Raw genomic sequence first — 24634 nt, forward strand, 5'->3', positions numbered from 1 at the left:
CTGAGTCTGACCCTGTGGTGCAGAAGGATGGGACGGAGAAGAGGAGAGCTGTTGTCATTGAAGACTCTATAGTCAGGGGAGCAGACAGGAGATTTTGTGGACGTGAGAAGGAAACCCGCATGGTTTGTTGCCTCCCGGGTGTCAGGGTCCGGGATGTCTCTGACCAGGTGCATGACATCCTGGTACGAGAGGGAAAGCAACCAGAAGTCGTGATACATGTTGGGACCAACGACATAGGCAGGAAGATGGATGAGGTCCTGAAGTGTGAGTTTCGGGAACTAGGCAGAAGGCTGAAGAACAGCACCTCAAGGGTGGCGTTCTCAGGATTGCTGCCAGTACTACGTGATAGTGATGGTAAGAATTGGAGGAGATGGCAGTTGAATGTGTGGCTGAGGAGTTGGTGCAGGGGGCAGGGTTTTAGATTTTTGGACCATTGGGATCTCTTCTGGGGAAGGTGGGACCTGTACAGATTGGATGGGTTGCACCTGAACTCGAGGGGGAGTAATATCCTTGCTGGTAGGTTTGCTAGCATGGTTCGGGAGGGTTTAAACTAATTTGCAAGGGGGATGGGACCCGGAGCGATAGAGCAGTGAAAGAAGTGCATGGAGTAAAGCCAGATCTAACATATAGAGAGGCTTTGAGGAAAGAGCAGCAGAATAAAGGGTATAAAGGTAGTAAGGTAGAAGGGCTAAAGTGTGTGTACTTCAATGCAAGAAGCATCAGGAACAAAGGTGATGATCTGAGAGCTTGGATACATACATGGAATTACGATGTAGTGGCCATTACGGAGACTTGGCTGGCATCAGGGCAGGAATAGATTCTCAATGTTCCTGGATTTCAGTGCTTTAAAAGAGATGGGGGGGGAAGGGGAAGGGGAGGAGGGGTGACATTACTGGTCAGGGATACTATTACAGCTACAGAAAGGGTGGGTAATGTAGCAGGATCCTCTTTTGAGTCAGTATGGGTGGAAGTCAGGAACAGGAAAGGGAGCAGTTACTCTACTGCGGGTATTCTATAGGCCCCCTGGTAGCAGCACAGATACCGGGGAGCAGATTGGGAGGCAGATTTTGGAAAGGTGCAAAAATAACAGGGTTGTTATCATGGGTGACTTTAACTTCCCTAATATTGATTGGCACTTAATTAGTTCCAAAGGTTTAGATGGGGCAGAATTTGTTAAGTGTGTCCAGGATGGATTCCTGTCACAGTATGTTGACAGGCCGACTAGGGGGAATGCCATACTAGATCTAGTATTAGGTAATGAACCGGGTCAGGTCACAGATATGTAAGTGGGTGAGCATCTGGGGGACAGTGATCACCGCTCCCTGACCTTTAGCATTATCATGGAAAAGGATAGAATCAGAGAGGACAGGAAAATTTTTAATTGGGGAAGGGCAAATTATGAGGCTATAAGGCTAGAACTTGCGGGTGTGAATTGGGATGATGTTTTTGCAGGGAAATGTACTATGGATATGTGGTTGATGTTTAGGGATATCTTGCAGGATGTTAGGGATAAATTTGTCCCGGTGAGGAAGATAAAGAATGGTAGGCTGAAGGAACCATGGGTGACAAGTGAAGTGGAAAATCTAGTCAGGTGGAAGAAGGCAGTATACATGAGGTTTAGGAAGCAAGGATCAGATGGGTCTATTGAGGAATATAGGGTAGCAAGAAAGGAGCTTAAGTAGGGGCTGAGAAGAGCAAGAAGGGGGCATGAGAAGGCCTTGGTGAGTAGGGTAAAGGAAAACCCCAAGGCATTCTTCAATTATGTGAAGCACAAAAGGATGACAGGAGTGATGGTAGGACCGATTAGAGATAAAAGTGGGAAGATGTGCCTGGAGGCTGTGGAAGTGAGCGAGGTCCTCAATGAATACTTCTCTTCAGTATTCACCAATGAGAGGGAACTTGATGATGGTGAGGTCAATATGAGTGAGGTTGATGTTCTGGAGCATGTTGATATTAAGGGAGAGGAGGTGTTGGAGTTGTTAAAATACATTAGGACGGATAAGTCCCTGGGGCCTGACGGAATATTCCCCAGGCTGCTCCACGAGGCAAGGGAAGAGATTGCTGAGCCTCTGGCTAGGATCTTTATGTCCTCGTTGTCCACAGAAATGGTACCGGAGGATTGGAGGGAGGCGAATGTTGTCCCCTTGTTCAAAAAAGGTAGTAGAGATAGTCCGGGTAATTATAGACCAGTGAGCCTTACGTCTGTGGTAGGAAAGCTGTTGGAAAAGATTCTTAGAGATAGGATCTATGGGCATTTAGAGAAACATGGTCTGATCAGGGACAGTCAGCATGGCTTTGTGAAGGGCAGATCATGCCTAACAAGCCTGATAGAGTTCTTTGAGGAGGTGACCAGGCATATAGATGAGGGTAGTGCAGTGGATGTGATCTACATGGATTTTAGTAAGGCATTTGACAAGGTTCCACATGGTAGACTTATTCAGAAAGTCAGAAGGCATGGGATCCAGGGAAGTTTGGCCAGGTGGATTCAGAATTGGCTTGCCTGCAGAAGGCAGAGGATCGTGGTGGAGGGAGTACATTCAGATTGGAGGGTTGTGACTAGTGGTGTCCCACAAGGATCTGTTCTGGGACCTCTACTTTTTGTGATTTTTATTAACGACCTGGATGCGGGGGTAGAAGGGTGGGTTGGCAAGCTTGCAGACGACACAAAGGTTGGTGGTGTTGTAGATAGTGTAGAGGATTGTCGAAGATTGAAGAGACATTGATAGGATGCAGAAGTGGGCTGAGCAGTGGCAGATGGAGTTCAACCTGGAGAAGTGTGAGGTGGTACACTTTGGAAGGACAAACTCCAAGGCAGAGTACAAAGTAAATGGCAGGATACTTGGTAGTGTGGAGGAGCAGAGGGATCTGGGGGTACATGTCCACGGATCCCTGAAAGTTGCCTCACAGGTAGATAGGGTAGTTAAGAAAGCTTATGGGGTGTTAGCTTTCATAAGTCAAGGGATAGAGTTTAAGAGATGCGATGTAATGTTACAGCTCTATAAAACTCTAGTTAGGCCACACTTGGAGTACTGTGTCCAGTTCTGGTCGCCTCACTATAGGAAGGATGTGGAAGCATTGGAAAGGGTACAAAGGAGATTTACCTGGATGCTGCCTGGTTTAGAGAGTATGGATTATGATCAGAGATTAAGGGAGCTAGGGCTTTACTCTTTGGAGAGAAGGAGGATGAGAGGAGACATGATAGAGGTGTACAAGATATTAAGAGGAATAGACAGAGTGGACAGCCAGCACCTCTTCCCCAGGGCACCACTGCTCAGTTCAAGAGGACATGGCTTTAAGTTAAGGGGAGGGAAGTTCAAGGGGGATATTACAGGAAGGTTTTTCACTCAGAGAGTGGTTGATGCGTGGAATGCACTGCCTGAGTCAGTGGTGGAGGCAGACACACTAGTGAAGTTTAAGAGACTACTAGACAGGTATATGGAGGAATTTAAGGTGGGGGGTTATATGGGAGGCAGGGTTTGAGGGTCGGCACAACATTGTGGGCCAAAGGGCCTGTAATGTGCTGTACTATTCTATGTTCTATGTTCTAAAATGCTGGAGGAACCCAGCAGGCCAGGCCGCAGCTATGGAGAAAAGTGCAGTCAACGTTTTGGGCCGAGACCTTTCATTAGGTCTCTTTTTTTTCTCCAGTCCTGATGAAGGGTCTTGGCCCGAAACATTGACTGTCCCCTGGAAGGGTCTTTTAAGAGACTTTTAGATAGGTATATGGAGTTTAAAAAAATAGAGGGCTATAGGTAAGCCTAGTACTTTCTAAGGTAGGGACATGTTCGGCACAACTTTGTGGGCCGAAGGGCCTGTATTGTGCTGTAGGTTTTCTATGTTTCTATTTTTCTAGATCAGAATAGTAATTCATGTGTGGAGCCTAAAGAGATGGGGGAAGATCTTAAATAAGCTTTTGCATCTGCATTTCCTCAGGAGATAGACTCAGAGTCTAGAGAAGTGAGGCAGACTAGCAGAGAGGTCATGGACCCTGTACAGATTACAGAGGAGGAAGTGTTTGCTGTCTTGAAGCAAGTAAAACTGGATAAATCCCCAGTGCCTGACAAGGTTTTCCATGGGAGGCAAGTGCAGAAATTTCAGGGGACCCTAGCAGAGATATTTAAAACATCCTTAGTGACAGGTGAGATACTGGAGGGATGGAGGATAGCTAATGTTGTCCTGTTGTTTAAGAAAGGCTCTAAAAATTAATGAGGAGATTATAGGCTGGTGAGCCTGCCATCAATAGCAGGAAAATTATTGGAAGGTATTCTAAGGGACCGGATATATGAGTATTTGGATAGGCAGGGACTGATTAGGGAAAGTCAATATGGCTGCATAGTCAATAGGTCATGTCTACTGTGGATGTTGTCCACATGGAATTTACAGTCATTTTGACTATCCCTAATCAAGACATTTGACAAGGTCCTGCACGAGAGGCTGGTCAAGAAGGTTTGGTCGCTTGGCATTCAGGATGAGGTAGTATATTGGCTTTGTGGGAGAAGCCAGAGAGTGGTAGTAGAGGGTTGCCACTTGAGGTCTGGAGGTCTGGATGAGTGGAGTGCCACAGGGATCGGTCTTGGGCCTTGTGTTGTTTTTCATCTATATCAATGATCTGGATGCCAAATGTTATGTGGATTTTCTGGTGTAGTCTGTTTTGTCATGCGTTTTTGTGATAACATTCTGGAGGAACGTTGTCTCATTGTTTAGCTGCATTGCATTTGTGGTTTCTAAATGACAATAAACTGAATCTGAATAATGTTGTGAACTGGATCAGCAGATTTTTGGATGATGCCAAGATTGAGAGTGTAGTGGACAGTGAGGAAGACTATCACAGCTTGCAGCAGGATCCGGATCGGCTGGAAAAATGGCAGATGGAATGTAATGCAGACAAGTGTGAGGTGTTGCACTTCAATAGGAGCAACCAGGGCAGGTCTTACACAGTGAACGGTAGGACACTGAGGTGTGTGGTAGAACAAAGGGATCTGACAATTCATTGAAAGGGGTGTCACAAGTAGATAGGGTCGTAAAGAAAGCTATTAGCACATTTGCTTTCATCGATCAAAGTACTGAGTACAGAAGTTGGGATGTTATGTTGAACTTGTACAAGACATTGGTGTGGCCAGATCTGGAGTTTTGTGTGCTGGTTTGGTCACCTACCTGCGGGAAAGATGTAAATAAAGCTGAAAGTTTGTGAAGAAAATTTAGAAGGGTATTTGCCAGGTTTGGAGGATCTGAGTTATAAGGAAAGATTAAATAGGTTAGGACTTTATTCTTTGGAACGTAAAAGATTGAGGGGAGATTTGATAGAGGTATACAAAATTATGAGGGGTATAGATAGGATAAATGCAAGCTGGCTTTTTCCACTGAGGTTGGGTGGGACTACAACCAGAGGTCATGGGTTAAGGGTGAAAGGTGAAAAGTTTAAGGGGAACATAAAGGGTGTTACGTACCCCGTAACTGGGTCACTTACCAGCAAAGATAGAGGTCCGTTGAGGTCTGATGGTACTATTTTTAAAAGTCTTTATTTATAAAGGGGCACAAAAATAAGATCAATACAAACATTCAAATGATATACGTCATCAATACTCAATCTAAAAGCGCAGGTATAATCATAATCATCAATAAGAAATAACTCTATCGTTTGTCTAGGGGATACTGTATTGTCCGATGAAGAAATAAAAGTCAATTGTCATTAAAGATGCAGCTTTTTGGGTTGTAGAGAGAGACAGTCTTAAACTTGCCCGTGTCTTTTATGATGCCAATCCATTGAGTCGGGGGAGTTGGTTCCCCGTTGTTCGTTCAAAAATCGTTTTCCGTGGTACCAGCCAATGGTCCCCAGGCAAGGGAACCGAACGCACGTGGCTTCCCGCTATTACGGGATCGCTAGCGTTTCTTCTGGTGCGTCTGAGGGGGCTGTTCCTACAGCCCCTCTTTTATCCTGACTTGCAGGGTTGTAGATGTCAATCAGGTTGGGGGTGATGCAATCTCTCTCTCAACCAGCCCACTTTGCCCGAGGGCTTGCACGTAACATTGTCCCCAATCCACAAATGTGTCTCCAAGAGACAATGGCCAATGTCGCGTTACTTTGCATCGCCGGGGAACGAGGCATTCTGCACGTCTCTCTCCCATTTCCTGGGTCCTCTGACCCAACCCACTAGTGCTCTTGCAATTCTCACAAAGGCGGGGGCTGCGGGCATAACAAGGGAAATTTCTTCACTCGGAGGCTCGAGAGAATTTAGAATGAGCTGCCAGTGCAAGTGGTGGAAGTGAGCTCGATTTCAGTGTTTGAGAGAAGTTTGGATAGGTACATGGATGGGAGGGGTATGGATCACATGCAGGTTGATGGGACACTGCAGTTTAAAAGGTACGGCACTGACTAGGTAGATGGGCCGAAGGAACACACACAGGAAGGAACTTAGCAAGCCAGGCAGCATCTGAGGAAAAAAGTACAGTTGACGTTTCATCCAGGACCCTTCCAACATTTTGTGGATGTTGCTTGGATTGCTGGCGTCTGCAGATTTTCTCTTATTTGAGATGGGCTGAGGGATCTGGATCTGTGCTGTAATTTTCTATGATTCAAAGCCTGTGGCCGTTCTGAAGACAGAAATTGATTCTAGCACAGTGCTGAACTGAATCGCAACTGTGCTCGGTGTACTGAGGCAGTGATTGAGGAGGCATCTGAGGGACTAAGTTGCATCTGTGGAAAGTGAAGCAGTTAATGTGAATTTAAAAAGCAAACATGAGGAAATCTGCAGATGCTGGAAATTCAAGCAACACACACAAAATGCTTGTGGAACGCAGCAGGTCAGGCAGCATCTATAGGGAGAAGAACGGCCCGAAACGTCGACAGTGCTTCTTCCTATAGATGCAGCATGGCCTGCTGCGTTCCACCAGCATTTTGTGTGTGTTGCAGCAGTTAATATGAAGGCACTTCAGTGGAAGTATTGATTTCTCATTGAGGTCGGTGCAGCAGACACTCCAGGTTGTGGTGCCTCAAAGACATCCAGGACACACTCTTCTAATCCCTACCCCCAGGGAGGTGATACAAGAACCTGAAGATCCGGACTCAGCATTTTCCCGTCTGTCATCCGATTTCTGAATGGTCCATAAACCTATGAACACTATCTTGCAATTTCTCTTTTGCACTATGGATTTATGGTGATATTTTCCATTTTCTTTACCAATTGCACTGTTCTACAGGTTCAAAACAAGAAGTTTCTTGTCAGACGTCAGTGATAACAAATCTGCGGCAGAGGGCTGGGTTCACGGCGGGCTATCAGGGGCGCCAAACCGCCGCGAGCCTCCGTGGCGCGGTGCAGTGTGGGACATGTAGTCCCTATCAGGGAGAAGATGGCGGAGTGCTTGGAGCGAGTGCGGGTGTCGGAGGCCGAGCTAAGGGAACTGGTCAGGAGCCTTGGTCCAGCGGCAGCCCGTGCCGGTAAGGATCTGCTGTGTGCTCGCTTACCGGCCCGGGAGTCCTCAGGTGCGCTTCTGACTCTGAGCGGCGGTGCCGATGCCGCAGGCCCAGAACCTGGGGCCCAAGCGCGATTCCAACCGGCAGCTGGCGGCTCGAGTCACCCGTCACGGCTGCAGCGCTCCCTCACCGACCCAGAACTCTCTCCTACCCACTACTCCCCTCCCCCTCCCCCTCTCCCTCTCACCTCCTCCCCTCCCCTCTCCCTCTCTCCCCCTCCCCTCCCCCTCTCCCTCTCTCCCCCTCCCCTCCCCCTCCCCCTCTCCCTCTCTCCTCCTCCCCTCCCCTCCTCCCTCTCCCCACCCCTCCCCTCCCCTCCCCACCCCTCCCCTCCCCACCCCTCCCCTCCTCTCCCCCTCCCCTCTCCCCTCCTCTCCCCCCCTCCCCCTCCTCCTCCCCTCTCCCCCTCCCCTCTCCCCCTCCCCTCTCCCCCTCCCCTCTCCCCCTCCCCCTCCTCCTCCTCCCCTCTCCCCCTCCTCCTCCTCCTCCTCCCCTCTCCCCCTCCTCCTCCTCCCCTCTCCCCCTCCTCCTCCTCCTCCCCTCTCCTCCTCCTCCTCCCCTCTCCCCCTCCCCTCTCCCCCTCCTCCTCCTCCTCCCCTCTCCTCCTCCTCCTCCCCTCTCCTCCTCCTCCCCTCTCCTCCTCCTCCCCTCTCCCCCTCCCCTCTTCCCTCTCCCCTCCCCTCTCCCCTCCCTTCTCCCCCTTCCCCCATCATCCCCGCCCATCCTTGCAACCCCTTCACCTGGCATTCAGTTGGTCCCTCGCTCTCTACTATTCCCCTCCTGCCCAAGGATCCCCCCTCATCAACTTTCCTTCTCCCTCTGTTTTTCTGTGAGTTGGTTTCTAAACATGACAACTCTGCTTCTTTTCCAGATATGTGTAAGGAAGTTAAAGAGCCTCGGCAGAGGAAGGACAGCCGGCGTCCTGATATTCAGATCTACCAGCCTGGTGTATCGAGGCTAAGCACAAACAAGCAGAGAGCCACACAGAGTGCACAAGTAGATCACAGGGGACGTAAGGATGGCTCTTGCAAGTTAGTGCCAGAGAGGAGCAGTCCCTCAATTGATGAGGACCATGGTTTTGGAGTTAGTACTCAGGGATGTCCGAACAGGAACGGGCAGCTGGACAGAAACGGTGAGGAAGATTTGAAGTGGACTGATGAGCAAACTGGGCCAAATTGCAGTTGTGCTGTTGTTGGGAAGCAGTTAAAAAAGATGAAGAAACCTGATCGGCAGATCTACCAGCCAAATAGACGGGCACAAGGGCTCAGTGTGGAGTCACCTGCTGGCTTAGGCAACGAGGAGCTGGTGAGGAAGGTGGAGGAGCTGAGACTGGCAGATGGCGGTAAGGCTGCCTGCCCTGGCAAGGACCATCTGGAGGACCGAGAGAAGATCCAGCCAACTGTGGGGGCCAAACCTGGGAAGAGGGAGAAGGGGAGGAGAGGGGAGAGGGAAGATGGTGCAGACGAACCTGTGGACAGTCAAATTAGCCGCTTGCAGGCCAGGGTGGAAAAAGCAGGGGGACCCTCCAAGCGCTACTCCAGGTCTGACAAACGCAGGGGCCGCAAGCGTACCTGCAGTACGAGTTCTGCAGGAAGCAACAACAGTCTGGATGGTCCTCAGTGTCAGCACCGGCCTGCTGATGGGGAAAGGAAGAGGACAATGGGGAAGGACAGGAAGACCGCTGGTGAGCGGAAGGAAAGGTTGAGACCTTACAAGCAGGTTTCAATCTCTTCTACAGACTCTTTGGAGGAAGACGTTGCTGAAGAGAACAGAGCTCACACACCTGAAAAGTGGAAAACCTTTGAGAAAGAGCAACCAGTTGGCAGGGACAGTGGGTGGTCCAACTGCAGGACCACAGAGGACAAGGCCTTGCCCAAGGTTGTGTTTGACAGTGAGACTGTAAGTAGAGCGACTGTTACATCCAAGTTAAACTCAGAGGAAAAGACTAAAGGGAGAGGCAAAGCCAGCAGACCAGTGTCAGCAGGCAAGTTCCATCAGAGCACAGAGAGAAGGGAGAACGTGGAAGAGCCCAGAGGGAAGGGACGGGGTATCTTGGTCCTGCCTGCCAACACCGATCTATTGTCCACAGCACCTGGGTCTCCAGACGCCCCACAGGCGGGGCCAAGGCTCCTCTTTGGTCGCAGCTCCCGCAGCCGGGGTCGAGGTGGGACGTCCCGGCGTCTCTGGGACCCCAACAATCCCGACCAGAAACCTGCACTGAAGGGTCAGGCCACCCTGTTGCACTTCTTGGACACTGACGATGAATGCAGTTCATCCTCCCAGGGTGAGACCTACTCCTCATACTCACACCCGAACCCCACGGCGTTCTACAAGTTCCAGAACTCGGACAATCCGTATGGTTACTCCAGGACGGCAGTGACTGGCCCACAGTATTCCTATGGGGCGTACCCCGTACCCTACCAGATAGGTGGTAATAACAACCTCTACTCAGCACAGTATTACGCGGGCTACCCGCCTCCGCCATTGGTCACTCCCTACCAGGCTGGTGGGCAGATGAACCCTGAGGAGGTGGAGCAGCATGTGCAGACCCTGCACCACCAGGAACTGGGGAAGCTGCTGCGCATGGCAGACAACCAGGAGTTGCAGCTTAGCAACCTGCTGTCCAGGGACACTGTCAGCAAGGACGGCTTGGAGAGGATGGCCCAACTCAGGTGAGTGGCAGATTCAGATTCAGACTTATTAATCACATACAGTGAGTGAACTGCATCGTTTTGTGTTAACAACTAATGCACTCAAAGGATTAACACAAAGAGATTCTGCAGATTAACATACAAAATGCTGCAGGTTAGGCAGCAACTGTGGAGGGAATAAACATTGGACAGTTTGGTCCGAGACCCTTCATTGGGACGGGGGAAGAAGGCAGAATATGAAGGTGGGGGAGGGGAAGGAGGACAGGAATGTGGGGGGGGTGGAATGAAGTGAGAAGCTGCGAGCTGATAGATGGGAAGGAGGACGGGAGGAAGGTGATGGATGAAGGTAGAATGAAGTGAGAAGCTGGGGGGTGGGGGAGTGATAGATAAGAAAGGGAAATGGCTGAAGAAGGAATCTGGTTACTAGGGGAGAGTGGAAGAGTGGACCATGGGAGAAATAGAAGGAGGTTGGGCACTAGAGGGAGGTGATAGGCAGGCAAGGAGAAGAGATGAGAGCCAGGGGAATGGAAGAAGAAGGAAGTGGGGGAGGTAAAAGAGAAGTCGATGTTCACCTAAGGATGGGCTTCACAACTGTTCCAAATTAACTCTCCCCTAGTTCCTGTTGTTTGTCTACTCTCCTACGAGGTCCATAAGAAATGTGCGGTCTGTCACCTGACCAGACTCATTACCCATCACCAGGTTCAGCTGGACTTCTATTTATTGATTAAAGTAACCCTCCTGGATGCACCAAACAAACTCTACCCCATCTAATTCTTTTGCTCTAATGAATTTGGAAATCAGAGATGCAAAGGGACTTGGAATCCTATTGCAGGGTTGAAAGGTTAATTTGCAGGTTGAGTCAGTAACAAGGAAGACAGTATTCATTTTCAGAGGTCTAGAATAAAAAAGCAAGGATATAATGCTGAGACTGGTCAAACCACAGTTGAGTATTGTGAGCACTCAAGGGCCACATATCTAAGAAGAGATGTGCTGGTATTGGAGAGGGTCCAGACGAGGTTTACAAGACTGATCCCAGGATTGAGAGGGTCAGCCTGTGAGGCATTCTGGGCCTGTATTTGCTGGAGTTTGGAAGAATGAGGTGGGTTCTCATTGAAGCCTATTGAATATTGAAAAGTCTAGATAGAATGGATATGGAGAGGATGTTTCCCGTAGTGGATGAGAGAGCACAGACACAGTTCAAGAACATTATTTTAGAACAGCCGAGGAGCAATGTTCCCTCTAATTTTTAGTAGTCAGTGTGCGCAAAGATCTTATGTTGTGCAAATTTTTTTCCTGTGACAAAAGTAAGTGCACACTGAATGTACACATGGCACAGTTTATGTAGGTTTACAAAATATTTGACATAAAACTGCACAGAATAACAACAAAATAACATACATTTTTAAGTCACTCAGTTACTTTTACTCTCTCCTGTCTTTGGCATTTACCCATTCTTTGTAAACTCTATCTAGACTAATAGAACTTCCATCCAATCGATAGCTTTTGATTCTCATTAACATATCCAAATGACATTCACCTAAACGGTTTCTCAGCTTGTTTTTCAGTTAATTCATTAGGCTAAAACCTCGCTCACAGTCCGCACTAGACGCAAGAAAGGTTCCCCCAAAGTCCCATCAACTGTGCAAGGTCGCAAAACTGTTCATTTTGAAGTACAAATGCCACCATTTGAGCAAAATTTGAAATCAGTTTGGATTTAATTTTTTCTTGCACGGAAAATTTGATATCATCAAACTGTCTAACTATTACAGTATTTTCACTGACTCAATATTTTTTAGTCTTGATTTCAGATTTCCAACATCTACTCTGTTTTGCTCTCCACTGATCTATAATCAGTTGATTTGGGTAACAGTATAATAACGATCCTTTGGCACCAACCCTGTTTACAGGAAGGGACAGTCAGCACTCCTGAAATTTCCTCCTTGCTTTATATTTCACCCTGCTCAACAACTTACCTACTTGGAGATAATCCCCTTACTATTTGGGGTGCCACAGTAGTGAGTGGCAATAGTGATGCTAATACAGCTCTGGGTATCAGAGTTGGAGTTCAATTTCATCACCATCTGTAGTAAGTTAGTACGTATGTTCTCTCAAGAGTGCATGGATTTCCTCTGGGTGCACGTGTTTCCTCCCACAGTCCAGAGACATGCTGGTTAGTAGCTTAATTGGTCTTTGTAATTTTCCCTGTGATTAGGCTAGGGTTAAGTTGTTGGGCTGCTAGGTGGCACTATGGGCCGGGAGACCACGCTGTATGTCTAAATGATAAGAAGTAAAATCATGATATTTTAGACATAAGGCATTAACTTGTTCATCGCCAAATATGAAGTCACAATCTGCAATTGCGGAGAAATCAAAAGCTTGTACCTCATCTTTGGGAGACCTTTCTTCTAAATGAACACAAAGATTATTTATAAAAGTCTACAGCGAACTTATGTCTACTGTGACATTTTCTTCACGTTGGCTTATCAGAACTTTCAGCAAATTTGCAGTACTTTTGCACTTCATGCCATTCGCTTCTTTTGAATTCGACATAGTGAATCAATGTTTTTTCAATAAAAACTTAGTAAGCTATCTACAGGATTTGTAAACTTTACGATATGAATACTGTCCGCCAAAGATGGCTGCCGCCGTGATGCAGCTGTACAAACCGGAACAGGAAAGGTGAGGTGACGTGCATTGTGGCATTTGAAAAACCGACTAACTAGTTAATGGAAACATTTAGCTAAAAGATTATTTTCAATAAGTATAATTATTACTACATTATTTTAGGTAACTAACCTTTTGTGCACACATTAATTTCCTTTCTGCGCTGGTTGAAAAACGTGTGCACAGCTTAGTGGGAACACAGCTGAGGAAAAATTTCTTTAGTCAAGGTGGGAATCTGTGGATTTCATTGCCATGGATGGCTATGGAGGCCAATTTGGTATATTTAAATTGGAGGTTAATAGGTTCTTGATTGGTCAGGGTGTCAAAGGTTACAGGTAGGAGAATGGGGTTGAGAAGGGTAATAAATCAGCCATGATGGAATGATGGGGCAAACCCCGTGGGCCAAGTTCTGCTTCAGTATCTTATGGCCTGTTATGTCATGAAATTAGTTATTTTGCAATACTGCACTATATATAACATACTATAAATTACAATAAGATTATAAAAAACAACAAATAGTGCAAAATAGTCAGGTAGTGTTCGTGGGTTGTTCAGAAATCTCGTGGAAGAGCGATCATGATTGTGTGATGTTTGGCCACTGATCAGGATCCACAGAGAATTCCCCTGGAACAGCCAGGTGGCAGGCAGAGTTTCCAGGGGTTTAGTGGTTCACTATCACTGTTCATATGACAGCATTCAGTGCACAGACAAAGTTATTCAGTCGAATTTATTTCTAATTGTAGGCAAGTGAACGTGCAATTAGCAGCAAGGTGCTGAGGTAGAGGCGGCGGGTTCCTGAAGTTGAAATTGCGGATGGGATATTTATTAGAACAGAAAACTGAGGGAAGCAAATAAAACTGCAAATGTAAATCTGAAATAAAACCAGGATGTTCCGTGTCCTTGGAGAGAGGTGTGGTTTCTGGTTGAAGTCTCCATCAGAATTGTGTCCTTCTCTGCAGTTAATAGCTCGGTTTTAGCTGGAGCTGGTGAATGGACTGCCTCATTGCTTCTACCTTTGTTCTAACTGAGGTCTGAGGGACTGGGCACCTGTACAAATGGGAACTCTGTGCGGAGTGAATGGCAGTGTTCTTTCTCCTCTGCTGGAGTGGGCAGTATCTGAGGGACTTGAGGCGATATTTAAAAGACGGAGTGGAACTGAGGGAAGGTTTTAATTTATCTACAAGTGAGTTCTGGCGGTCAGGGACTTACCGTTTATTTAAATAGTGCAAGGGTTCCCAACCTTTTTATGGCATGGACTAATAACATTAAGCAAGGGGTCTGTGGACCGCAGGTTGGGAACCCCTGATTGAGAGAGAGTACAGTAACAGGTCTGTCTGGCCCAATGAGTCTGCACCGCCCAAGTACACCCATGCGGCCAATTAATTTACTAACTGCTACGTCTTTGGACTGTGAGAGGAAACTGGAGCACCCAGAGAAAATCCATGCTGTCATAGGGAAAACGTACAAACTCCTTACAGACAGCGATGGGAATTGAAACTGGGTTGCTGGCGCTGTAATAGCCATGTGCTCACCCCTACTATACCCTGCCACCCACAACTTGTCTAAAGCAGTGATACCCTTGCTATATTTAGAAGCATTGAGAGCATCAATGGGGCAGGAATACCTCCCACATTTTCTAGCATTGTCAACAAAAGTAGAGGCTCTACAGGAGGGTTAAAGGGTCAGTGCAACATGTTGGGCTGAAGGGTCTGTACTGTACTCCCTTAACAAGTCTGCGAGACTGATCCATTCTATGCTTTCATCTGACATGCTGGCATACAGTAGACTAAGAACTGGGAATGGATTCAAAATCCCAAAATAAACTGAATGATAACCTGTAAATTTTGAGTAATGTTCGGCAAAACAGAAGCTCAGTTCTATTGGCAAGGACTTTACCTGGTTCAGTTTTGTGTACTGTCAGATCTGCAGAGAAACACGTTTAAAGGAACAATTCTATCAGTTTTGTTTCATTGATAGATCTGCCTTTTGGTTGACAGTGAAGTAATGTTTATATGCAGTGGCATACAAAAGTTTGGCCACCCTGGTCAAAATTTCTGTTACTGTGAATAGTTAAGTGATTAGAAGATGAACTGATCTCCAAAAGTCATAAAGTTAAAGATGAAACATTCTTTTCAATATTTTAAGCAAGATTAGTGTATTAGTTTTGTTTTGTACAATTTTAGAGTGAAAAAAAGGAAAGGAGCACCATGCAAAAGTTTGGGCACCCCGAGAGATTTGAGCTCTCAGATAACTTTTACCAAGGTCTCAGAGCTTAATTAGCTTGTTAGGGCTGTGGCTTGTTCACAGTCATCATTAGGAAAGGCCAGGTGATGCAAATTTCAAAGCTTTATAAATACCCTGACTCCTCGAACCTTGCCCCAACACTCAGCAGCCATGGGCTCCTCTAAGCAGCTGCCTGGCACTCTGAAAATTAAAATAAATGATGCCCACAAAGCAGGAGAAGGCTATAAGAAGATAGCAAAGTGTTTTTAGGTAGCCGTTTCCTCAGTTCATAATGTAATTAAGAAATGGCAGTTAACAGGAACAGTGGAGGTCAAGTTGAGGTCCGGAAGACCAAGAAAACTTTCCGAGAGAACTGCTCGTAGGATTGCTAGAAAGGCAAATCAAAACCCCCATTTGACTGCAAACGACCTTCAGGAAGATTTGGCAGATTCTGGAGTGATGGTGCACTGTTCTACTGTGCAGTGACACCTGCACAAATAAGACCTTCATGGAAAAGTCATCAGAAGAAAACCTTTCCTTCATCCTCACCACAAAATTCAGCGTCAGAAGTTTGCAAAGGAACATCTAAACAAACCTGATGCATTTTGGAAACAAGTCCTGTGGACTGATGAAGTTAAAATAGAACTTTTTGGCCGCAATGAATAAAGGTATGTTTGGAGAAAAAAGGGTGCAGAATTTCATGAAAAGAACACCTCTCCAACAGTTAAGCATGGAGGTGGATCATTCATGCTTTGGGCTTGTGCTGCAGTCAGTGGCATGAGGAGAATTTCACTGGTAGAGGGAAGAATGAATTCAATTAAATACCAGCAAATTCTGGAAGCAAACATCACACCATCTGTAAAAAAAAAAAGCTGAAGATGAAAAGAGGATGGCTTCTACAACAGGATAATGATCCTAAACACTTCTCAAAATCCACAATGGACTACCTCAAGAGGCGGAAGCTAAAGGTTTTGCCATGGCCCTCGCAGTCCCCCGACCTAAACAAAAGAATTCCCGACTTTAGCAAGGGGTAATTGATGTGTGGGAGGTCTGTACTGGGATTGGACACTGGGTAGGTGATGTGTGGGAGCTCTACTGGGATTGGACACTGGGTAAGTGATGTGTGGGAGCTCTGTACTGGGATTGGATGAGGAGTAAGTGATATGTGGGCACTCTGTTCTGGGATTGGACACGGTAAGTGATGTGTGGGCACTCTGTACTGGGATTGGACAATGGGGTAAGTGATGCATGGGAGCTCTGTACTGGGGTTGGAGATGGGGTAATTGGTATGGGAGAATTTAGTTTTACGAGGGACTGAGAATGTGCTGAGGATAGTCACCTGGAGCTGCCATGTTTCCGGCACCAATCTCATACGCTCACAGCTTACTGACCCTAACTTTTCAATGTGGCCTGAAACCAGAGCATCCAGAGGAAATCCACAGAGTCATGGGGAACAGAGGTGGTAATTGAACTCTAATCGCTGGCACGGTATAGCAGACTGCTAACCGCTGTGCTACAGTGGCACCCAAGCCAAGACTGAGTCTCTCTGGAAGCTGTGGACTGAGGTGGTTGTGTCATTTGGAATGATTGTTGGTGTCTGGGGTTTATCACATCTGAGTACTTCACTGCAGGGTGTAGCCCATATCGACAGTGAAGTCCTTTGATGTTGTGCTGTAGGATGTTTGATTAATATCCTTATTGCACGGAGCTGCAGCTGCTATGAATCTGACTCAGATCATGGCTCTGAAGCATTAACTCAGTTCCTCTCTCTGCAGGGTATATGAAGTGTGTTCTGTTATTAAATCCTTCCCTCTTTCTCCTCTGTAGGGCAGAGATTCTGCTCTTGTATGAGCGTTGCATTCTCTCGGATATTGAATACTCTGACAATCAGAATGTGGAGCAGACAATGTGGAAAAATGCCTTCTACCAGGTCATTGAGAAGTTCCGGCAGATGCTCAAGGAGCCTTCTGGAGACAACGGGGTGGAGATCCGAGGGAGGCTTTTAAAATTATTGGATGAGGTGAGGATATGTAGAGGAAACTTAACATATAGATGCAAGACAAAATTTGTGATGCCTTTTCAATTACCTGGTTTTCTGCATTAATTACTCATAAAATGTGGTCTGATCTTCATCTCAGTCACAATAATAGACCAACACAATTTGTTTATACTAATAACACACAAATAGTTGTACTTTTCATGTCCTGATTGAACACATTGCAGAAGGTTCACAAACTTTTTCTTGCAACTGTAGATCTTCAAATTTTTATTTGCTATAAGTGTTTCTCATCAGCCAGCTCCTCTCTGACTTTCTTTCCTTTTGTCCTCTAAACTGTCACTCTTTTTGTCCTTGCTGTTTCCTTGCTTTCCTTGCCTTTGCTGTTCCGTTATGAGGTCAATTTAAACACTGGCCCAGATGGTCTGTAAAGACAGGGTGTCGGTTGGAATGAGAGCTGATTTTGTTCGGTCTCCGTGGTGGTCATCTCCATGGTGCTGAGGCTATGAAGACTGCCCTGGTTGCTGTGCGCCGTGCCCACTACTACTATGATGAACAGATAATGCGAGGCTTCAGGCTGCCCTGGTCTGATCTGAGGACTCAGTTTTGGTTTGGAATGCTTTCAGTTGCTTCCATCATTTGCATGATTTTTTTTCTGCTTTCATTTTTATTTTTACTCTTGTTTTCTTTGATTGGGTTCTTTCTGGTTTCTTGCTTTGTGGCTACATGCAAGCAAATCTCAAGGTTGTATAATTTATACATGAATCTTGAATCTTTTTTCCCCCAGTTAAATACTAACATTTGACATGGGTCATACGTTAACATAGAACATTACAGCACAGTACAGGCCCTTCAGGCTACAATGTTGTGCCGACATACTCCCAAGTGGAATCTACCCTTTCCCACATCACCCTTTATTTTTCTATCATACATGTTTCTTAAATGTCCCTAATGTATCTGCCTCTGCCACCACCTCAGCAGAGTACTCCATGCACTCACCACTCTGTTTTTGTAAAAAAGAACTACCTCTTCCTTCAATCATCTTAAAATTATGCTCCCTCGTATTAACCATGTCCATGGTTGGGGGAAAAATCTATGTTTGTCCACTTGACTTATGCCTCTTATCATCTTAGACACCTCTATAAAATTACCTCTCTTCTTCCTTATCTCCAGAGAAGAAAGCCCTTGCTTACTCAACCTTTCCTTATAAAATACAGTTGCAGGAAAGAGTTTGTGAACCCATTGCAATTGCCTGGTTTTCTGCATTAAGTATTGTACTCAAAAAATGTGGTCTGATCTTCATCTAAGTCACAATAGACAGACACAGCCTGTATAATACTAACACACAAGCAATTGCACTTTTCGTGTCTTTATTGAACACATTGTTTAATCATTCACAGTGCAGGCTAGAAAAAGTATGCAAACCGTTTTATTTAACAACTGGTAGAACCTCCTTTAGCAGCAAATATCTCCACGAAACATTTCCTGTAGCTACTGATCAGACTTGCACAATGGCAAGGTGGAGTTTTAACCATTCCTCCATACAAAACTCTTTCAGTTCACCATTATTTCTGGGATACCTTGCATGAACAGCTCTCTTCATCTCAATTGGGTTAAGATCTGTACTGTAATTTGGCCTTTTCAAACATGAACTTTTTTCTTTTTAAATTATTCTGTTACTGATTTGAGTTTCTGGTCATTGTCTTGTTGCATCATCCAACTTCTATTAAGCTTCAGGTGACAAGCCGCTACCCTGACATTTTCCATATAACCATATAACAATTACAGCACGGAAACAGGCCATCTCGGCCCTTCTAGTCCGTGCCGACGCTTACACTCACCTAGTCCCAGTGGCCTGCACTCAGCCCATAACCCTCCATTCCTTTCCTGTCCATATACCTATCCAATTTTACTTTAAATGACAATACTGAACCTGCCTCTACCACTTCTACTGGAAGCTCATTCCACATGGCTACCACTCTCTGAGTAAAGAAATTCCCCCTCGTGCTACCCTTAAACTTTTGCCCCTTAACTCTCAAATCATGTCCTCGTGTTTGAATCTTCCCTACTCTCAATGGAAAAAGCCTATCCATATCAACTCGATCTATCCCCTCTTTATTTTAAATACCTCTATCAAGTCCCCCCCCATTTTCCTGTAAAATGCCTTGACACAATTTGAATTCATTGCTTCCTCAACGATTGCAAGCTTTCCAGGCCCTGAGGCAGCAAAGCAGCCCCAAACCATGATGCTCCTTCCACCGTGCTTCACTGTTGGGATGAGGTTTTGGTGCTGGTGTGCAGTGCCCTTTTTCATCCAAACACAATGGTGTGCCTTTCTGCCACCAAGTTCCACTTTGCTCTCTTCTGTCCACAGAACATTGTCTTAGTAATGTTGTGGAACATCCAGGTTGTGTTTTGCAAACTTGATACATGCAGCAATGTTTTTTTGAGAGCAGTGGTTTCCTCCATGGTGTCCTTCCATGAACACCATTTTGTTCAGTGATTTTCTCATAGTGGACACACGAAGACAGACTTTAGCAAGTTCTAGAGATTTTTGCAGGGCTTTTGCTGTTACCTTTGTGTTCTTTTTGACCTCAGTATTGCATGTCGTGCTCTTGTTGTGATCTTTGCAGGACACCCACCTCTAGGGAGAGCAGCAACAGAACTGATTTTCCTCCATTTGTAGACAATACCTTTTGTAGAAGGCATTAATTCGGAGATTCACATAGCTTTTTGAACCTAGACTGTGATTGTTTAAATGGTGTACTCAGTATTAATGAGAAGAAGTATGATTGTTTGTGTGTGATTAGTTTTGGCAGGTTGTGTTTGTCTGTTATTGGGACTTAGATGAAGATCAGATCACGTTTTATGAGTAATTAATGCAGAAAACCAGGTAATTGAAAAGGTATCACACACATTTTCTTGCAACTGCGTGTTCAAAGGAAGGGTACTTGGTTAGGTGAGGGGTATCATCCTCTACATCCTGAACATCCTCTACATAGCACCATCCAGAGACAGAGAAGCAGTTTCAGCGACAGGTTACTGTCGATGCAATGCTCCTCAGACAGGATGAAGAGGTCAATACTCCCCAATGCCATTAGGCTTTACAATTCAACTGCCAGGACTTAAGAACTTTTTAAAGCTATTATTAATGATTTTTGAGCTAGTGATTTAGATGCATATCATATTATTACTGAGTTAAGTATTGTATTGTATGTAATGAGTTTTTGCTACAACAAGTGTATGGGACATTGGAAAAAAATGCTGAATTTCCCCATGGGGATGAATAAAGTATCTATCTATCTATCTATCTATCTATCTAAAAGCTGTGGCTTGTTTCTGCCCTCCTCAGTTGAGGGGTACAGTATTTCCTTCTCCATTTTCAGAGGAAGCGAGAAGGATTGTGTGTCCTGTTGCTGTCAGTGCAATGTGTACCAAAAGCCAGGCTTGTGATCCCAAGTCTGTTTCTGTTTTAGGGAACCAGCTTCTTTGAGAACCTCCTGCACAAGCTGCAGGTCACGTACCAGTTCAAACTGGAAGACTACATGGATGGGATGGCCATACGTAGCAAGCCTCTTCGTAAAGCGGTGAGTAGATATAGCTTTGAAACAGGCCCTTCAGCCCAACTGGTCCATGCTAGCACACTATCTTCTCTGCTAGTCCATTAAGTTGCCTGCATTTGGCTCATAACCCTTCATCTCCTCCCTTGCATGTACCTATCCAAATGCTTAAATGTTTCAGTTGTACCTGCCTCAACCACTTCCTCTGACAGTTTGTTCTAGATGCTCACTACCCTCTGTATAAGGAAATTACCTCTCAAGTATTTTTTAAATCTCTTCCATGTTAGCTTTTATCTGTGCTCTGTAGTTTTGGACTCCCCTACCCTGGGGAAAGGAATGTGGCCGCCCACCATATCTCTACCTCCCATGATTTTATAAACATGTATGAGGTCACTGAGTGTGACCAACCTCACCCTATAACTTAGTCCCTTTAGTCCTTTTATGAATCTCTTGTGCACCTTCTCCAATTTGACAATATTTTTCGTGTAACAGGGTGACCAAACTGTACACAATACTTCAAGTGTGGCCTCAACACTGACTTGTATAATTGTAACATAATGTCCCAACTCTGAAACTTGATAGACAAAGGCCAGCATGCTAAATGCCTTCTTCACCATCCTGTCTACTTGTGCAGCCACTTTCAGTGAACTGTGCACTTGTACTCCCAGCTCCCTCTGTCCATGACACTGGTCAGTACCCTGGCATTAACTGTGTAGGTCCTAATCTGATTAGACTGTCCAAAATGCAGCACCTCAGACATATCCAAATTGAAATCCATTTGCCATTTCTCAGCCTATCTCCCCAACTGATAGAGATCTCTTTGTAATTCACTAACCTGCTTCAAAGTCAATGATACACCCAATCTAGTGTCATCGGCAAGTTTGCCAATTGTGCCATGTATGTTCACATTTAAATCATTTGTATAAATAATGAATAACAGAGGTCCCAGCACTGATCCCTGGAGCAGCCCGATAGTCACAGGCCTCCAGTCATAGAATCAGCCTTCAACCATCACCCTTTGCTTCCTGTCATCGAGCTAATTCTGAATCCACATCACCAGCTCCCCCTGAATCCCAGGTGACCCAGCCTTCCAGATCAGCCTGTCCTGTGGGACTTTATCAAAGGTTTTTTCATACATTGCCAATAAAAAGTATTTAACCCCCTTTGAAAGTTTTCATGCTGTATTGTTTTTCAACATTGCATCACAGTGGATTTAATTTGGCTTTTTGACACGAATCAACAGAAAAGACTCTCGTGTCAAAGTGAAGACAGATCTCTACAAAGTGATCTAAATTAATTACAAATATAAAACAAAATAATTGATTGCATAAGTATTCACCCCCTTTCAAATGTGTATTTAGTAGATGCACCTTTGGCAGCAATTATAGCCTTGAGTCTGTGTGGATAGGTCTCTATCAGCTTTGCACATCTGGACACTGCAATTTTCCCTTTCTTTACAAAACTGCTCAAGCTCTGTAAAATTGCATGGGAGTTGTGAGTGAACGGCCCTTTTCCAGTCTTGCCACAAATTCTCAATTGGGTTGAGGTCTGGAGTCTGACTTGGCCACTCTAGGACATTAACTTTGTTGTTTTTAAGCCATTCCTATGTAACTTTGGTTTTATGCTTGACATCATTGTCTTGCTGGAAAACAAATCTTCTCCCAAGTCGTAGTTCTCTTGCAGACTACATCAGGTTTTCCCCAGTATTCTGCTGCATTCATTTTACCCTCTACCTTCACAAGCCTTCCAGGGTCTGCTGCAGTGAAGCATCCCCACAGCATAAACGTTAACCATGCTTCACGGTAGGGATGGAGGGTTTTGATAATGTGCAGTGCTTTGCTTACACCAAACATAACCATAGAACCATAGAAAACTACAGCACAGTACAGGCCCTTCAGCCCTCCATGTTGTGCTAACCAATATAATCCTTTTAAAAAAAAAGAGATGAAAAAAAACGCTCCAAAGAGAAAAGTCCCAGCTCTGCTAACCTTGCTTCATATGACTTGTTCTCCAAACCAGGCAACATCCTGGTAAATCTCCTCTGCACCCTCTCCATAGCTTCCACATCCTTCCTATAATGAGGTGACCAGAATTGAACACAATACTCTTAAGTGCGGCCTCAGAGATTTGTAGAGTTGCAACATGACCTCTCTACTCTTGAACTCAATCCCTCTGTTAATGAAGCCTAGCATCCCATAGGCCTTCTTAACTACCCTATCAACCTGTGCAGCGACCTTGAGGGATGTACGGATTTGAACCCCAAGGTCCCTTTGTTCATCCACACTCTTAAGTAACTGACCATTAATCCTGTACTCAGTCTTCTGGTTAGTCCTTCCAAAATGCATCACCTCACACTTGTCTGGATTGAACTCCATCTGCCATTTTTCTGCCCAACTCTGCAGCCTGTCTATATCCTCTTGTAACCTTCGACAACCTACAGCTCCATCCACAACTCCTCCAATCTTAGTGTCATCCGCAAACTTACTCACCCATCCTTCTACCTCTACATCCAGGTCATTTATAAAAATCACAAATAGCAGGGGTCCCAGGACAGATCCCTGTGGCACTCCGCTAGTCACCGACCTCCAGGCAGAATACTTTCCTTCCACAAATACCCTCTGCTTTCTTCCTTTCAGCCAATTTTTTATCCAAACAGCCAAGGTTCCACTTATCCCATGCCTCATGACTTTCTGGATGAGTCTCTCGTGAGATCTTTGAGCTTGCCTGGCACTTTTTCCTTTGTAATAGCAATGACACTCACTCCTGCTCCCTGACACTCACAAACCTCTGGCACACTGCCAGTATCTTCCACAGTGAAGACAGATGCAAACACTCAAGTTCATCTGCATTACTTTGTCTCCATTACTACCTCATCAGCATCATTTTCCAGTAATATCAACTCTCACCTCCTTTTAACGCTTTATATAACTGAAAAGACTTTTGGTATCCTGCTTTATATTATTGGCTAGTTTTCCCTTATAAGTTTTTTAGTAGCCGTTTGTTGAATTTTAAAAGCTTCCCAATCATCCAACTTCCCATTCACTTTTGCTACCTTATATGCCCTTTCCTGCGCTTTTATGCAGTCCTTAACTTCCCTTGTCAGCCACAGTTGTCTACCCCTGCCATTTGAGAACTTCTTCCTCTGTGGGACGTATCTATCCTGTACTTTGTGAACTATTCCCAGAAACTTCAGCCATCTCTGCTCTGCCGTCATCCCCACCAGTATCCTCCTCCAATCCACCTGGACAAGCTTGTCTCTCAGGCCTCTGTAATTCCCTTTATTCCATTGCAATACTGATACATGTGACTGATCCTTCTCCCTCTCAAATTGCAGTATGAATTCAATCATATTATGATCACTGCCTCCTTAGTGTTCCTTTGCATTAAGCTCCCTAATAAGATCTGGATTATTACACAACATCCAATATAAGATGGCCTTTCCCCGAGAAGGCTCAAGCACAAACTGCTCTGAAAAGCCATCTCGTAGGCATTCAACAAATTCCCTCTCTTGTGATCCAACACCAATCTGCTTTTCCCAAGGCTCTTGCATATTGAAGTCCTCCATTACAATGGTGACATTACCCTTATTACATGCTTTTTCCAGTTTCCTTTGCAATCTCAACCCCACATCTTAGCTACTATTTGGAGGCCTATATATGACTCCCATGTTTTGTTTTACCCTTGTAGTTTCCTAACTCCACCCACAAAGATTCCACATACTCTGACCCTATGTCACCTCTTTCTAAAGATGTAATTCCATCTCTTACCAACAGAGCCACTCCACCACCTTCCTGCCTGTTCTTTCGATACAAAGTATATTCTTTGAATTCTTCATTAAGATGGAGAGTGACATAGTTAATTCAGAAACAAAGGTTCTGAACTTAAAGGGTTGACGGTGGATATGCAATGGCAAGCATTTAAAGATCGCATGGATGAACTACAACAATTGTTCATCCCAGTTTGGCAAAAGAATAAACCAGGGAAGGTAGTGCACCCGTGGCTAACAAGGGAAATTAGGGATAGTATCAAGTCCAAAGAAGAAACATATAAATTAGCAAAAAAAAGGGGC

The 24634-nt window shown here is 45.3% G+C and overlaps 1 protein-coding gene across 1 annotated transcript in view; it reads left to right on the forward strand.

Moving 5' to 3' along the window:
- Positions 1-6434: 6434 nt before the first annotated feature.
- smg6 (SMG6 nonsense mediated mRNA decay factor) overlaps positions 6435-24634 on the forward strand; it is a 520319-nt gene continuing 502119 nt past the window's right edge. Inside the window, exons 1-5 of the mRNA XM_073053020.1 lie at positions 6435-6801; positions 6914-7480; positions 8343-10143; positions 16837-17029; positions 20482-20592. Coding sequence (XP_072909121.1) covers positions 7348-7480; positions 8343-10143; positions 16837-17029; positions 20482-20592 — 2238 coding nt within the window. The 5' untranslated portion in view covers positions 6435-6801; positions 6914-7347. The remainder of the gene's footprint in view (positions 6802-6913; positions 7481-8342; positions 10144-16836; positions 17030-20481; positions 20593-24634) is intronic.

This window comes from Hemitrygon akajei, chromosome 8 (genome assembly GCF_048418815.1).
Source record: "Hemitrygon akajei chromosome 8, sHemAka1.3, whole genome shotgun sequence".
NCBI classification, from domain to species: Eukaryota; Metazoa; Chordata; class Chondrichthyes; order Myliobatiformes; family Dasyatidae; genus Hemitrygon; species Hemitrygon akajei.